Source organism: Odontesthes bonariensis, chromosome 22 (genome assembly GCF_027942865.1).
Source record: "Odontesthes bonariensis isolate fOdoBon6 chromosome 22, fOdoBon6.hap1, whole genome shotgun sequence".
Lineage (NCBI taxonomy): Eukaryota > Metazoa > Chordata > Actinopteri > Atheriniformes > Atherinopsidae > Odontesthes > Odontesthes bonariensis.
The window spans coordinates 7,059,723-7,074,783 of record NC_134527.1 but is presented as its reverse complement, the minus strand read 5'-3'; the positions used below and the strand labels follow the sequence as shown (position 1 = coordinate 7,074,783).

The 15,061-nt window shown below is 43.7% G+C and overlaps 1 protein-coding gene across 14 annotated transcripts in view; it reads left to right on the top strand.

Moving 5' to 3' along the window:
• vav2 (vav 2 guanine nucleotide exchange factor) overlaps positions 1-15,061 on the top strand; it is a 187,182-nt gene that overhangs the window by 55,128 nt on the left and 116,993 nt on the right. For all 14 annotated transcript variants that reach the window (XM_075455542.1, XM_075455553.1, XM_075455548.1 and 11 more), the window contains one exon: positions 4,973-5,089. In XM_075455542.1, the coding sequence (XP_075311657.1) occupies positions 4,973-5,089 (117 nt within the window). The remainder of the gene's footprint in view (positions 1-4,972; positions 5,090-15,061) is intronic.

Sequence of the window (15,061 nt, the reverse complement as noted above, 5' to 3'; positions counted from 1 at the left end):
ATCGGATTAATGGCTAAATTACTATAAGACTGATTTATTAAGTTCATGTGTACACCTTAGTTTGACTAAAAACTTGATCGGATCGGTTTACTCGCAGTCGGATTAAGACCCTGAGATAACTCTGTGCTTGTAGACGGTGAAGCACTTGATGAATTAGACTTTGTGTTCTGTGCTTGCTCGAGATTTTTTTTTCCCGGGGTCGTGACCCGTAAGTCAAATGAGACGATACCACTGTTGTTGTCGTCGCCGTCAGAAAGAAACGAGCAACGCGATGCAGAATGCGCCGTTGTGCATCGCGTTTGTGCAACAAGCAGCTCATCACAAACGACATGTAGAGGGACGTAGCTTCATCTTGCTCTTCGTTCGCCATCTTTCTCGAATGTCTGAGTTTGTTGTTGTTGGTGAAGAGGTCAACCGGAAGTGGCTCTATTAGCAATAGTTGAAATGGGTACAGCGCCACCTATCGTACCGCGGTATGACATACTTTGTGCCTCTGATTCCTTTCATTCACCGCCATACTTGGATAATTGCCCTTATTGTCCAACTATAGCTATAATCGAAATTGATCTTATCATGTAGACCCACTGATTATCAACGTTCAGTAACTAATAGGATAACTAATAACGCAGATGTTTAAAAGGAGCCCAAGTAGATTTGCTATCTTTGTTAAATAATCAACAAAAGCTGAAAGACGATCAGAACGCCACTGAAAGCTGTGGAGACTCGAGGATTTATTTGACTTTGATTCGAAAAGGGCGAGTGCTGATATCTGACAAAAATAAATCCCTTCTTACCAGAAAGTAATCAAACTTCCAGCTCTGGCATTATTACCAATTCCCGTTTCACCTCCTAAAAATAACTTTAAAAAAAACAACTTAAAACTATTCTAGTATGATTATTTATGTCTGACGTCACAAATGCGCAGGACGTTGGAGTTGCTCGACAATAGAAAGAAAAGAGAGAAGCTCTCTTTGCCTCCGTGGTTGATATTTTTTTCATATGTTGGAAATGAGCATGTCCACCTGGATGTGATGTTTGCATCACTGCTGATCAGAGGATAAACTTTTGTTTGAACATTTGAATACCGTTTCAGTTTGTTGAACTGAAACATTTTTTGTTTTTTTTCCCACTTGTTCTTTGTTTTGTATAAAAGCGGCTCGAGTTTAAGATCCATTATCAGCAGTTGTGCTTGGATGCGTGTTAGCGCTGCTTTGTAGATGTGTGCGTGCCACATTTAGCTCTGCCAGTCTCTTGGTGTGGTCATCAGAGCTCCTTTCTTTGGTGCTCAGTCAGCCGCGGACAGATCTCCTCCTGATGTTCTGAGGGAACACAACGACTCACTGCCCATAGACACAATTTGCGTGTGTGTGAAAGGATATTTGTCTTCCTCACAGTTCCCAGACAAACATCAGTCTCTTTCATTGACTGACTGGCCGTCTGAGTATGTGATCGTCTCTCTGACTCACCCATCCTCTCCTCCTCTTCCTCCTCTTCTTCTCTCCTTGCTAATTATTTCTCCGTGAAAAGCACCTGCAGGGTGACGTTATGTTTCTCCGGGGGTGAGTGTCTCTGAAATGGACAACAGTGTTCTTTTCTTTTTTCTTTTTTGTGTTGCAATGATATAATGAATGGTATTAGATTAACATTAACTGCTTATTTCCCAAGACAATGAAAGTATTATCACTGCTGTGGGAAATAAGGCGAGCCTGAGCCAAAAGCGGGACTCTGGATTTGCAGCGTTATGCCCGAGTCACACCTTTCTACTTGCGATGCTGTGCTGATTTGCAGAATTGCTTTGTTTCGACTGACTCGTTTCTGCGTTTCCTCCCACATCCACTGATCCTGGACCTGGTTTTAAGTTCCGATCAGATTAAGTATGGAAGCATTTCCTCTAAATTCTCAGCCTTACATGCAAGCCTCCTTCTCTTTTGCTCTTTGTGCACTGAGTTCTTTTTTGGCATCTCTCCCCCTCCAAACACCAAAGACCCACTGTTTTCGCAAAACAAGTCACATTCCTTCTTTAACCCCCGCCCTTATCATCATCCCGGCACTTTTCCTGCATCCCACCTCCTTGATTTGCTGTGGTTCAAGTTTCAGGAGGAAGCCCTAATTTGTACCTCCTCAGATATGAGCATGTTGGATTGTGTGCAGATAAGGACCCCCCCTGTTTGAAGAATAATGCATTATTCTGTGTGTGATGTTGTGGGGTGATATGGTAGAGGAGCTTGTCAGGGGTGTGACGGGTCTTTGTTACCTGACTGTTCTTCTTTTCCTTTCTCCCGCTTCCCTGTCTGCCCGAGCGCTCGCCCCCTCCTGACAACAAGAGTGAGAAGTCAAAACGTGGCTCCCCATGCTCCCCCCTTGTAAAAAAGCCTGCTGTCATTGTACAGCTGAGTTCACATCTCTCTTTGTTTTTTTGTTGTTCATTTTATAAATTCATTCTTTCTTCCAGAGCTTTACTTCTTTCATCTTAAAAAAAAATATATAAAAAAAAACTTGAGTAGTTCTTCTAAAGATTGTGAGGCCTGAATGTGTATTTTTTGCACACTTATCTTATTTAGTTTCCTTTCCACTTGACTTTTAATGCTATGTTTTAGTCATAAAACCACATGTGGGAGTGAGTGTCTTTTTGTCTCATTAAATGACAACCACAAGGTCCTGCACTAATATAACAGTGTGGTAATGATCCCATCTGCAGAGCTGAAAGAGGAAAGCTTGTATTTGTTGCACTCGCTGATAAAACCTGCTTCACATTAGATTTTTTTTTTTCCTGATGAATCGGTATGAAAATGTTTCACAATAGGGCATGCAGCCAGCAATTATTTTCCAAAGAAGTTAACAGGGGGGTTTCTTTTATTAGTTTTTCACTCAATGTAAGACAGACAGACGCTTATCATAATTTCAACCATATGATGACTGTTGCTTGATTGCTTTTATCAATCCTAACCAACACGATTAAGATCTGCTTTAGTATTTAAAGGGTTCAGTTTGTGTCCAAACTCCATGTAAAAGTCTTGCCCACAGATAGACTAATATCTGAAAGCGTGCCTTGGCTCTCTCCGAAGCGACGACACAATATAAACAGGAAAGGATTTGATGTTTTCAGGCATGAAATGACGGAAAACAAACACTTTTTTAAATCCTTTTGGGTTGTATATGAACTAGGGTTTATAGCCTGTTACAGCAGAGTGGATGTGCTTTTTTTCAGTTATTACTGCTTGTGGAAGATGCACAGGAAAAAAGGGAAGAAATTCCACCCCTAGCTTTGGCTGCACGAGGCTACCCAAGATTGATTGTGTTGAAGGCAGCTTCAGCCGACGGAGATGACCACGTTCAGTTTATTCCCAATGCGCACACACTCCCTACTCCGCATGAAATAGGTTCCTTTTTCTTTTTTAAACTGAGATCATAGCAATTTTTCCTCACACTTCCCTGGCTCTGGTTTTGCCAAACGGACATTGGAACATTAGAATGTCCAGCACATCTCCCCTCCCTCCTGATCCATATCTGCAGAGCCCCCCTCCACCCCACCCCTCCTCTCTCTTTCCCTCGTCTCCACACCACTCCAGCAAATGTTACCTTTTCATATCTGGGCTGGGGAAAATTAGCTTTTTTTTTTCTTTCTTTCTATCTTCCCTGCAGCCAGAGTTGATCTGCAGGCGTGATAACCTCCACTGCTGAACTGCAAATGTCACGTTGGCTAGCCAACCAATGGCGTTTCTTTTCACTAGCCGGTGCGGCTCTCTTACGGGGGCTCACACCCGCGACACGGAGACCGAGCAGATGTGCCAGCATGAATGAGAATGAGTCAGCAGCGCTCTCAGGTGTGGCCCGGAGAGGCCCGCCTGAAATACCACAGAGCAGAGCTTCTGTGCAGTTCAAACGTGACGGAGATGCTTTCCGGTGTAATACTGCTGCCGGAACTCTAATGTTAACTTGGAATCTGACTTGGAGGGCTGCTGGCTGGTCCACCAGTCTTACGTAACAGCCATTGCTGTGCTGTCAAAGCCTTCAGCAGAATCGAGGCAATCAAGCACTCTTGCTCCATGTGGACACTCCCCTCAAATCTTCCTGCTTCCTTTCGTTCATCAGCTCATATCGCTCACACACACAGAGAGAAGAACGGGGCTGAGCAACGTCCGAATTTGCATGCTAACTAATGTGCTCCTCACACTCAGAAAAAATGGGGTCAGGGATGGTTGTCATTAATTTTTTAGTAGCGCAGTACCAGGTTTGTACCTCAGCCCTGGAGGTTTATCTGTGTGATGGTGTCGCTGAGGGACTGAGACCAATAATATTCATAGAAGGACAGTGTTAAATTGGTTTCTTGCAAATGTACTGTAGAAAGAGGAACACTGTGTGTTTTTTGTTTTTTTTGTTTTTTTTTGTTTGTGATTTGAACAGTTTCAAACCATCTAATGCTGAGAAGATGTTAAAATACAGGGAACTTCCATAAAAGTAGTATATTTCCTTGGTTGTTTGACAGATTTGCCATCTTGTAGTCTGAGGTCAGTGTCTCAGGATGACGTGAAGCCACCTGGACCCCGGGGCAGGTCTTTTACCGGCGGGCTTGTCTCAGGACACCTCGTTTGCTTGAAGGGTGTCAGGAGACATTTTCCTCTGTGGCTCTCCTCATCTTTATCAGAGAGGCAAACCATCAAGCTGGAGCAGCGATCATCCTGCTCACCTTCTGGTGCCGGATAATCACTCATTCACCAGGAGGGGGGGGTGAATTAAAAAGCCCTGCCGCCATCAACCAGGAAATGAAATATTTACAAGAATGCTGTGGCATTGATGTGGAATATTAAACAGACCGGTGGATCTTATGTCAGAGGGCAAAATTCTGCCATGTTAATCATGCTGTTAGAACACTGGTAATAAGGATTTTAGCCTTTCAGTGTTGCCACAGTTACCTCAATGAATTCTGAGCTGACATTTATGCTGTTTTGTTTCCCTTTCCTCCTCCTCATAGTTCCTGTGTCTGAAGAACATCCGGACCTTTCTCAAGGTGTGTCACGACAAGTTTGGCCTGCGGAACAGCGAACTGTTCGACCCTTTTGACCTATTTGATGTCAGAGACTTCGGCAAGGTGAGTTAAAAGCTACAAATGAGGAATGAATGTTTGACCATTAGTCACCAAGCGCGCTTTGCACACCACAGACAGATGAAAAAGTCCAAGCACAGTTATATTCATAGCTGTGTGACCTTAAAGATGGTGTTTTTGGTATTTTTCTGGTTAGATTTTGTAAAGCAGTTTGGCTTTTTTTGTTGTTTTTACAACTCAGATTTTGACAGTGAAATTCATGGTTATCAGACTGCACATACTTGGAAGGTCTGCATTTAGGGAATATTACTGTTCATCTTAGTGTTTGTCGCTCGCCTATTTTGCCCTCATTACAGTGTAAAAAGCATCTGTGTGTGTGTGTGTGTGTGTGTGTGTGTGTGTGTGTGTGTGTGTGTGTGTGTGTGTGTGTGTGTGTGTGTGGAAGAGTGCACGTAAAGCTCAGCATGCCTGTGTGCTTAACAGGAGTTTAAAGGTAGTTCACGGGTTAACATTAACTGTCGGCTTAGTGCTGAGAGCTTGGATGAGCATTTGTGTAACACCTCAGGGTCAGCAATCTCCTCTCATGTCACTGAATGATAAGAGTTAAACACCTCTTCCAATGGAAGCCGGGTTATTAACAGTTTTAAGCCCATATGGCGTTTTTTTTTTCTCTTCTTTTACATGCTACAAAGCACATCATGAGCAAAATTTGCAGCGAGCGCCATGAAAACATTTGTGCCTTCCATGAAGTCCCCATGAGTCTCAAAAACTTCAGATTAATTTGGTCAACTTGTTGCATAATAACAACCTTCAGGAGCCAGTTTCTTCAACATTAGCAGACTGTTATAATGTCTTGCTAATGCTGAAGAAGCTTTTTAGCAGAGTCACGGTTCCCCCGATGAGCGACGGAGAGGCAGACATGGATCTGTTTGTGTTTTAGGCAAAGTTGTGAGCCGCTTTAAGGCATGTTCAAATCGTATGGAAATACCTTTGAATATGTCATGTCCATGACGGGTTTCAGGGATTTAATCATTGACAAAAAAAGGGAAATGAAATGCAGCTGCTGTACTGTATGAATGTGTGTGGCTCCGCTTTTAAGGTACCTGCCTCACTGGCACATCGTCTCAACTTTATGGCGAGTTTTTATGTGATAGCGGAGTGGATTTTTGTATTGAATAAACGGGTAATCATGGGATGACTACTCCCAGAGGTCTGTCTTGAATTTATCGGAGATCGGGGGAACTTTGAGTCTGTGAGAGCCATTTCTGGAGCTCTGCAGGATAACCTGCACCTGGAATAAGTGCACAGCTGCAAGTTTGATTATTTGATTTAGTCATTAAATATTCAATTCCATGAAATTGAGCCACTTGGTTCAGCATCTTCTCAGGATTCCTTAAGGAGGTGTTCCTTTTGGGTTGGTCTGACCACATCTTCTTTCAGTTGGACTATTCCAGAAACCTGGGAGTGCTTCAGGATAACCCCAGCTGCTGTGCCTATCTGGGCAGAAGCACATCTGGTCACTTTTCACCGCCTGCTGTCTGTTTGTTCCAGATCTGGATAAGTAGTGGAAAGTGGATGGATGGATGGATGGAAATAGGTCATGGGTTTAACCCCGGGATGGTGACTGTACCTGCTTTATTTTATAGTTTAACCTATTCAGCTAAACATTGGCATGGCTATATGTATCTCGCATCAGATCTGAATGGGCTAAGCAGGCGATGAAAATGCTGTTTCTAAAAAACTGAGCTGTGGTGTCCAACACTGGGGAAAAAAAAGGTTGCAGCGATGTGGCATCTTTTCTTGCCGTGGATTTGGAAAAAAGCAGCGAGTAACAGCAGAAAGGGGGAAGGATTGGCTTGTAATCCAGGATCAGCGCATCCTGTTGGCCTCGGCGGAAAGTGTCTCTTCTTGTTCTAACCCCTTTGTCCTAATTGTGTGTAGCTTCACACACAGGGGTGGGCTGCAGGGTGTTTGCCCCTTTTAAACTTAGCTTGAATGCAGCTCAAACAAGCGGCGAGGATATTATGATGTCATTAAAGTGGCAATGACAGCTGCTACCAATGGGCATGTTAACGTTGTAGCTTTTCAGCTGGCCAAACATGTTTTATTTGTTCTGAAGCGAGGGGATTAGTCTGTAGAGGTGCGCTGTGAATAAACTGTATTATGTCCTGTGAAATCGATTACAATGAGGATGGTATTTGGTCGAATCCAACGCATCCACTCTCGCTGGTATGGACTGAGATGAATGCCCGAAAGAAGAAGGAGGGAAAAAACATGAGACAGAAGAAAAAGGAGACAAGGACTCACTTGGCAGTTTGTAGATAAACCACAAGACGACGTCTGAGAGTCAATGAGCTCGCAGTGAACGGTATTAAAATCCAACAGCAGTCAGAATCAATCACATAGACCCTCCATATGTCAATTTAGAAATTGCTTTTGTATGGTCTCAGCGGTGGTGGGCTTGTCTCACTATTGATTTTCCATTAAGGCGAAACATCACATTATAATATATTGATATGAGTAGATCCTACTTATGTAGCTTACATTTAAATGGTAAGAGTGCCTCATAAACGGAATACAAATGGGAGCGTTGTAGTCTTGCAGTTTGTCTTAAATTTCTTTTCTTTTCTCTCATCAGTCCTTTTGTTTTCACATCAAATGAAGGTAGAATCAGCTGTCCAGCAAGAAAACATAGAACTTTGTGTTTAAATGATATCTTAACCTCTGCCGATGGTGAATTTAATGCAGACAGTATGAGCCCATGATACGGGAGACTTTGTCAAGCACTACGGGTCGGAGTTAAATTCATAAGTGCCTCTTTAAACTGGACTGTGTTTAAAAATCACAAAAAGAAAAAAGAAAGCCTTGTTTTGACCTTGTCTTGAGGCAATTTAGACATTTCTGGGCTCAAAGGCTTTTGGGAAGGACCACGACACAAGGCCCGGATCACATGCTGTTCGATCATCCGGAATGTTATTTGTAACAAGTCCCAAAAGAAACGGACTTTATGGTGATGTGGAAAATGTATCACTTCTATGATGGCGGCCTTAATGCAGAAACGTTGAGATTTTAGAGCAACATATGCTGCCTTCAAGACTGCCTTTTCTAGGTATATCTGTGCACTTTTCAGCAGGCTCAGGTGAGGGAGGAGGGCGTACAGGTACAGGACCCCGGCCTGACGCCAGTCAGGAGGATTTCTAATGGGAAAAATGCAGTGAATGAGCCTGTACTGTCATGTAAGTGTAAGTGGGACGAGGTAAAAACCTCAAATGATATCAATTCCAGAAATCCTCTCAAGTGCTGTGGGAAAGAATAGAAACAAAGCAAAGTTGGTGTCCAAGTTTAGTCGTCTAGATGTGAAAATAACTAGATATTTGTTAAGCCGAATCATTTCTAAAATAATCTGGTTATCAAACTTTCCATTCCAGTTGCACTGCTACATTTAACTGTTTAGGTTTTAGTTTGATGACCTATTGATATTGTCAAAGGATCTTGATTAAGCTTCCTGACTTCTCATTTTTACCATTGATTGTCTGCTTATTGCATTGCCATTGACTACAGTCACAATAAATCCAATCTGTGTGATCCCTACACATCCTGACAGTTTTAGCTGAAGGTTTTTCTTTCTTGTGTTGTGACTAGAATACCTTTTTTTTTTTTTGTATTAGTCGACACTCGCGTGATTGAAACACCTTGGAACACGGAGTACTGTCTCTTTCAACAATGACGTGTAATGTGTTTTCCCGTGTGGCACGACTGCAAAAGTAAACAGAATGTTTGCAAAGCTGCAGCCTGATCCGGTGAAGCTTTATAATGACATTATAATAGAATTCCAACGGAGAACAAAAGGAAAAGGAAGGGGGTCTTTTCTCATACCTGCTGGTTCTATAAACATTAATCACCCCTTCTTCACCTTCAGTACCTCCACAGTCGTTGCCGGGAGACCCAGAGTTCAACTCTCGTGGCCCCTGGTTTCTCTAATGATGCCTTTTCCCAGGTCACAGGCAAAAGGGAGACCGGGGCCGTCAGGGCCCAGTGCTGACAAAAAGTAATTGCGCCTTCCAAACCTCCCCTTACCTTTCCCATTGGGGCTAGCTCCGAAACAGATGGAGCACATAACCTACCTGATGTCCTCTACTGATTTTTATTTTCATTATTTAACTCATTTCTTCCAGGAGCAAACGATGTCACGTACAGCGTTGGCCCCAGCTCCCTTGTTAGCTCTCCTTTGCAGCTTTAAACTCTTATGGTTTCATGCACATAGCGCCACGTTTTTCCCTCTTTGCACCTAAACCCATCCCCCATCATTAGAAATTCATTATGACATCATTAAACCAATGAAATACAGCTTATTACAGTAGACCCCAGAGATGGCTTTTATTTAAACACCTCCCTCTGTCAGAACCCAACCGCCTCGTTTCCTTTCTCCCAACCTATTTTAATTAGCCACCAAAGGAGCATTGCTGTCATTTAAATGAACATGGCAATCAGTTTATTTGGCTGTTGCCATGATTAGCATAATTAGCCTGCACCTGTTAACCATCTATCAACAGTTTGGTAATTTTGCGTGTGTGAGTTTAGAGCGGCGAAGGAAGGAGGCTCTCTGACAGATTTGCCATTTTCATTAAACGGGTTGAGTCGCATCATTTCGTTGAAATTCAGGCTGAGCGGCTGGCGTCAGTTTCCATCTCATCTGAGCAGCAGTCCTGACTGACTCGTGAAGTGTCAGAGCCCTCGGAGTGATGCTCATTGACTTGATGGTACTGTGTCGAGATGAACTGATTTTTATTCGTACACTGCATTGGAATGGAAATTGGTCCTTCTGTGTTTTTTCTTCTTCTTGTAAATCAATGCAGCTGCCACAGAGGTAATACAGGTGACGGCGGGCGCGTTTTCCAGCAAGCTCACATTGATGTTCACACATTTACTTTTTAGCTTCTCTACTTGAGATCTCTCCGTAGGACTGAGAACACGATGGCCGTTCACATGCTACATTTGTGACCGGCATCACCGCTCATCTCGTCTTACGTGAGTCTGTGATCAAATACGCAAAGCTCAGGCCCAAACAAAAGGAGAGCAGTAATGTGAAGGAGGCTCGGCTCAAACACACACCGGTCCCCTGATTCACTTTGTACCAGCTGCTTTTCTCTCCCATCCATCTCTTCCTCTTCCTCACTGTCCTCTGCTTCCCACTCATTCATCTCCCACCACTCTCACTCTGAGTGTGTTGTGATAAGACCGAGCCACTATTGTTGTCGAGACGGCGCGATTGCCATTGGACGGCGGTGTTTGATTACCCTCCCCTGCCGCCCTGAAATCCGTGCACACTGAACTCTGCTCTTTTCATTTCCTTTCTGCGCTCTGTGGCTGAAAATAGCTAGTTGCTTAGCATCCACGCCCAGTGCTACACACATGCGGAACGTGCCGCAGCCACCGTCGGCCGGCCTGTCTGAATGCTATTTACTGAACTATGTTTTGACCTCACTTACACACCCTCCTCACGGCCTCGTGCTCATTTGTTTTTTTTTGCTGTGTGAATATCTGCAAACATGAAAAATACATTGAACATTTTTTTAACTTGTTGCTGTCTAATCATTCTTATTGTCATTCTTATTGTTACTGCTTTAGTTTTGATATATTTGCAGGATTGTGGAGTGCAACAGGATCGCGTTGTATGTGGTTGTTATTTAGTCAAGTTCTTTGTTTTTTCCTGCAACCACAGGCATGCAAGTATATTTGATTCAATTCTCGGTTAAATCATGTTCATCTTTGACTGTAAAGCTGCGGTGTTAGCTCGCAGAGGACGGTTACATTCATGGCGCGATGGTGTTGATATTGATTCACACATTGAAATGGAAGAAAGGTGGTGATCTGTGCCTGACAGACTCAGGCTTGAGAGAGGCAGTAAGTGATAAAGGGAGGTTCAAGGGTCAAGCAGCTGGGGTCACCTTCCATTAGTGACCATGCCCTCGGCAGCAGTTCTTTACTGTGAAGACCCGAGTGGCTTTTTACAGCTATGATCACGTTACTTGCCTGTGTAGAGGGTGAAGGGCTATAAGATGTACAGCAAAATGTGTCGATTGCCTTAAACTACTTTGGATTTGTTGTTCTATCATATCAGATACTGACGATGTGTTCATGTAAAACTACAGAGAAGTATTTTTCACATTCCTCCACTTGTTTCGTCCTTGTGTACGATTCCTTTTTGATACTTGGTGCTTTACCTTTTATATCTGCTTATGGTGCAGTAAAAGGGCCAAATTTAGGATTTTAATGCTACTGGCAGGAGGCTGTTCCCCTGCCAAAGCCAGTTACTAATCCCACCCAAGATACCCGGCACGCATAACTGAGCAGCCGGTGGTGGCAAAAGACCACTACCGGCTATTTTAAGTGGCTTTATCTGGAACTACTGTAAGTTGGTCGCCTTCTCTTTTGCCACTGCAGGCTACCCAGTTACCGGTGCCGGCTCATCATTGGGCGGATCAGTAGCTGACTTTGGCAGGGATACATTTTCCTGCTACAAGTAAATGGCCTCTGCCAAGTGCTCAATCGTCTTCATTTTTGGCCCTTTTACTGCACCGTATCTCTGCCAACATTCATTAGTAATGTAATGGGGAATGTTTGTTATGATATGTTATCCTTGTATTTTTGGATGGCTCTTCATACTTTTATGAAGCATCCACAATTCTTCTCCAATATAGCTCACCCTCCGACAGCTCCCTTTTCCCCTAAGAGAGGATTTATCGCCTCCTCTGAGGACACACTCTCCTGCCTTTGCAAACAGTTTCATGGCATCCCTGTGCCTTCCTGCTTTACTTAACTGTCCATCAGGACCCCCCCACCCCCCCGACTGCAAGTTTTTACATAAAGCTTCCAAGACACGATCAATAATTCATTCCAAAACGCCACAGTGCTGATGATATTTCTCCTGACATGAATTATAAATGGGAACTTCCTCCCCCTCCCTGTGTTTGGACCCCTGCCGTCTCTCCCTTCCACACTCCACTACACCGCAGCCTCGTTATTCCAGCAGCTCCTTACCGCGATCCCCGCGGAAACAGGTGGTTGCTGGGCAGCGGTTTGTTTCCTGGGATAGAGTTCAGGGACCAGAAGGCCCGAAGTGAGGAGTGAGCTAACATGGGTGATGTGATGCGGTCCACAGTGTGGTTTGGTTTGCCTGGCTGCTGAGACAGAGGCTGAGGTCAAGATAACGTCAAACGTGTCAGATTTCTTGATCAAATGTTGTATTTTTCTTTAGGGAAACAATATTTTAGGGAATTTTCTGATGCTGCCATTATCCCTCTGACGACACTTAGCGTCATTTTCAATTCAATCCACCAGTGGGGACGATGAGATATATAAAGGTCGTTTATTGAACTTCTGAAGCCTGATTCAGCCTGGAACTTATTATGGAGATAATTGGCCTTCTTTTGTTTTGGGTGGCAGCGAATGTTACAATGTGCTGCGAGAGGAACTGACAGACCGAGACAATGCGATTTGGCCTGAGCTCTGTGCTCAGCTTGGCTCTTTGAAGTGTCTCGGCTCACTGTTGTGCAGTGCCGAGCCCCCAAAAGGCTGCTGAGGTGCGATCACAAGCCTCTGTTGCTGTTGGAGTGTGATACATCGGCCATTGGAGGGTGTGGCACTGTCGTCACGGTTGCACATTTGCAGCGCATCACGACTGAAGTCGGAGGATAAATGGGAAGAGCCCCTGCAGAGCAAGAGTCTGTGAGTTCTCCTCAAACGGTGTGAGTTCTCATTATTTCCCCTCCCCCTGAGGCCCCACAGGCGCAGCGATGATGGACAGGTACATTCTCCAAGGAATCATTGGCATGAAAAAAGAAAAAAAAGTCTATCTTCTTTTTTTTCTTCTGCACAGGGATTACTCGCATCTGAAGCTGAAATGCGAGCCCACTCAGATCGTAAATCATTCTTATTGTGTTCAAATTAATTGGATGCCTATTTCTGGATACATTTTAGATTATATAATAATATTGCATTTGAATGTATGCCAATTTCATAAGCAGTCATCATAATGCTGTGACCAGCGGTTCAGCACATTAATTCTTGTAGACATTTAGAAAATTGATCTCTAATCGTCAAACTATCCTTTGCGGGTTTATCGTGAATAAGCTGCTCATCAGTTATTACTGATAAAATGTTCCTGCTGTCTTCGTTCATTTGTAAGGTATAGATAAAGAAAAAGACATGTAGCTTTCATAATTCAATCGGAACAAAAAGTTTGGTTCCACTGCAGTGTCAACGATGGTATTGAGTGATGAGAGAAGCATTTATGGTATTAGTTGCTGCAGACGGAACGGCGAGCTCTGCCAGATAGTTGTTGTGCTCTGGAGTGTAAATGAACCATGTGCTCGCTGACAGAACTACCAGCCGGTCATTAAGATTTGGCAGGCACTCTAACAGACCGGGCTGGAGACCTGGGCTTTGCTGACATCAGTGCAGTCCTTCAGCAGAGATAAGAGATGAGACGGATCTTTCATCTGGTCTTCGACTTTAAGGTTGGTATGTGAGAATAGACATGTTAGACTATGCTGTGCCTTCTCACAAGGAAGATGAAGAGGAGGATCGCTCTCTCTGATTTTGGTTTTAGTTGCCTGAATTTCAGGTGCACAATCCTGCCAAAGCAACATCAAGGTTGGTCTGATTAAAAAGAAGAAGGCCAACTTGTGATTATCAACTTAAAACCGGGACAAAGCTGGGTCAACCTTGGTGTTGGGGCTCTAAATGATGCTGGTTCTGATCTCTATCCTCTGGGTACCAAAGTGCAAAGTTCCCCCCTACATGATCATTCTCATCAGCATCTGAGTAAATGCAAAACGATACCCACAGCAGGATGTACAGTGCACATCAGCAAAGTGAAGATGCACAAGCAACGAGATTATTAAAATTATCCAGAACGCTTTTCCTTATCTGCACAAGAGGCTGAGTCACGCACATTAAAGGCGTATTATCACTTGGTCTGACTAGAAAAGACTGTGTCAGATATGCATAACTGTGGAAGTGGAAGTAACCACTTCACTCAACTGGAACATTGACGGCAGTGATTACGGAAGCCATTCAATTTGTCATTGCTTTTTATGCGGCCCAGTTCATCAACAGGGGGCTATATTGGAAATCAGTGTGAAACACAGGGCACAGGTGGACAGTCCAATCCGAACAGACACACACACACACACACACACCGAGGCCGTGGGCAATAAAGTTCTGTTGGAGCCGGTCTCTGTTTCCTCCTATCAAAGGGCTGTAAAATGGAAATTAGACTGAATGGACGATACCGTGTCTCATTACTCATGGCGTGTATCTCAGAAAGTTGTAGCAACACATTTGTGGGATGGTGACAGACGGATGGAAAGGTGTTTTAGATCACTCATCATTCATAGATCCTGTTAATCCACCTCCTTCCTCCTGTTCTACTACTGTTGTTTGCCAGAGGATTATTCTTTTTTTTTTTTTTTTCACCGCATGATCACGATGTTCTCCACTCGCGTTCGGAATGGCACGTGGCTCAGTAATTCGATACGGCTGATAAAAATCGAGGAGCCCGGGTCCTCATTGTGCAGTGCCAGGTAGTTTGCCAGGTCTTATGAATGTCCCCTGCAGTGGCCACTAAACTGATTCCCTCCTCTGTGCTTCTATTCATTTACTTCTCTGCAGGTGCATCGTAGCAGGTAGCAACGGCAACTCTTTTGTGGACTAGCCTGGTGTGTAGGTAAAGGCAAGTTCCCCCACTTAAAGGAGCACTAAGAGTATTTTGAGGGTGCAGTACAGTGCCTACGGTAAAATGGTCAATGAAATGTTGATTATTGGTTATTATGTACTCGGTGTTGACAGACGCACTTGTTCCAAGTAAAAAATGTTGCAATAACAACTCGACAATGTTGCAGCGATTTAACTTGATATAATTATAAAGCATGTAATAGTAATGATCACTGACCAACTGAATGCAAAACTGAAGAAATGAATTCCTGCAGGACCAGACCAGACTCTGTAGAATAC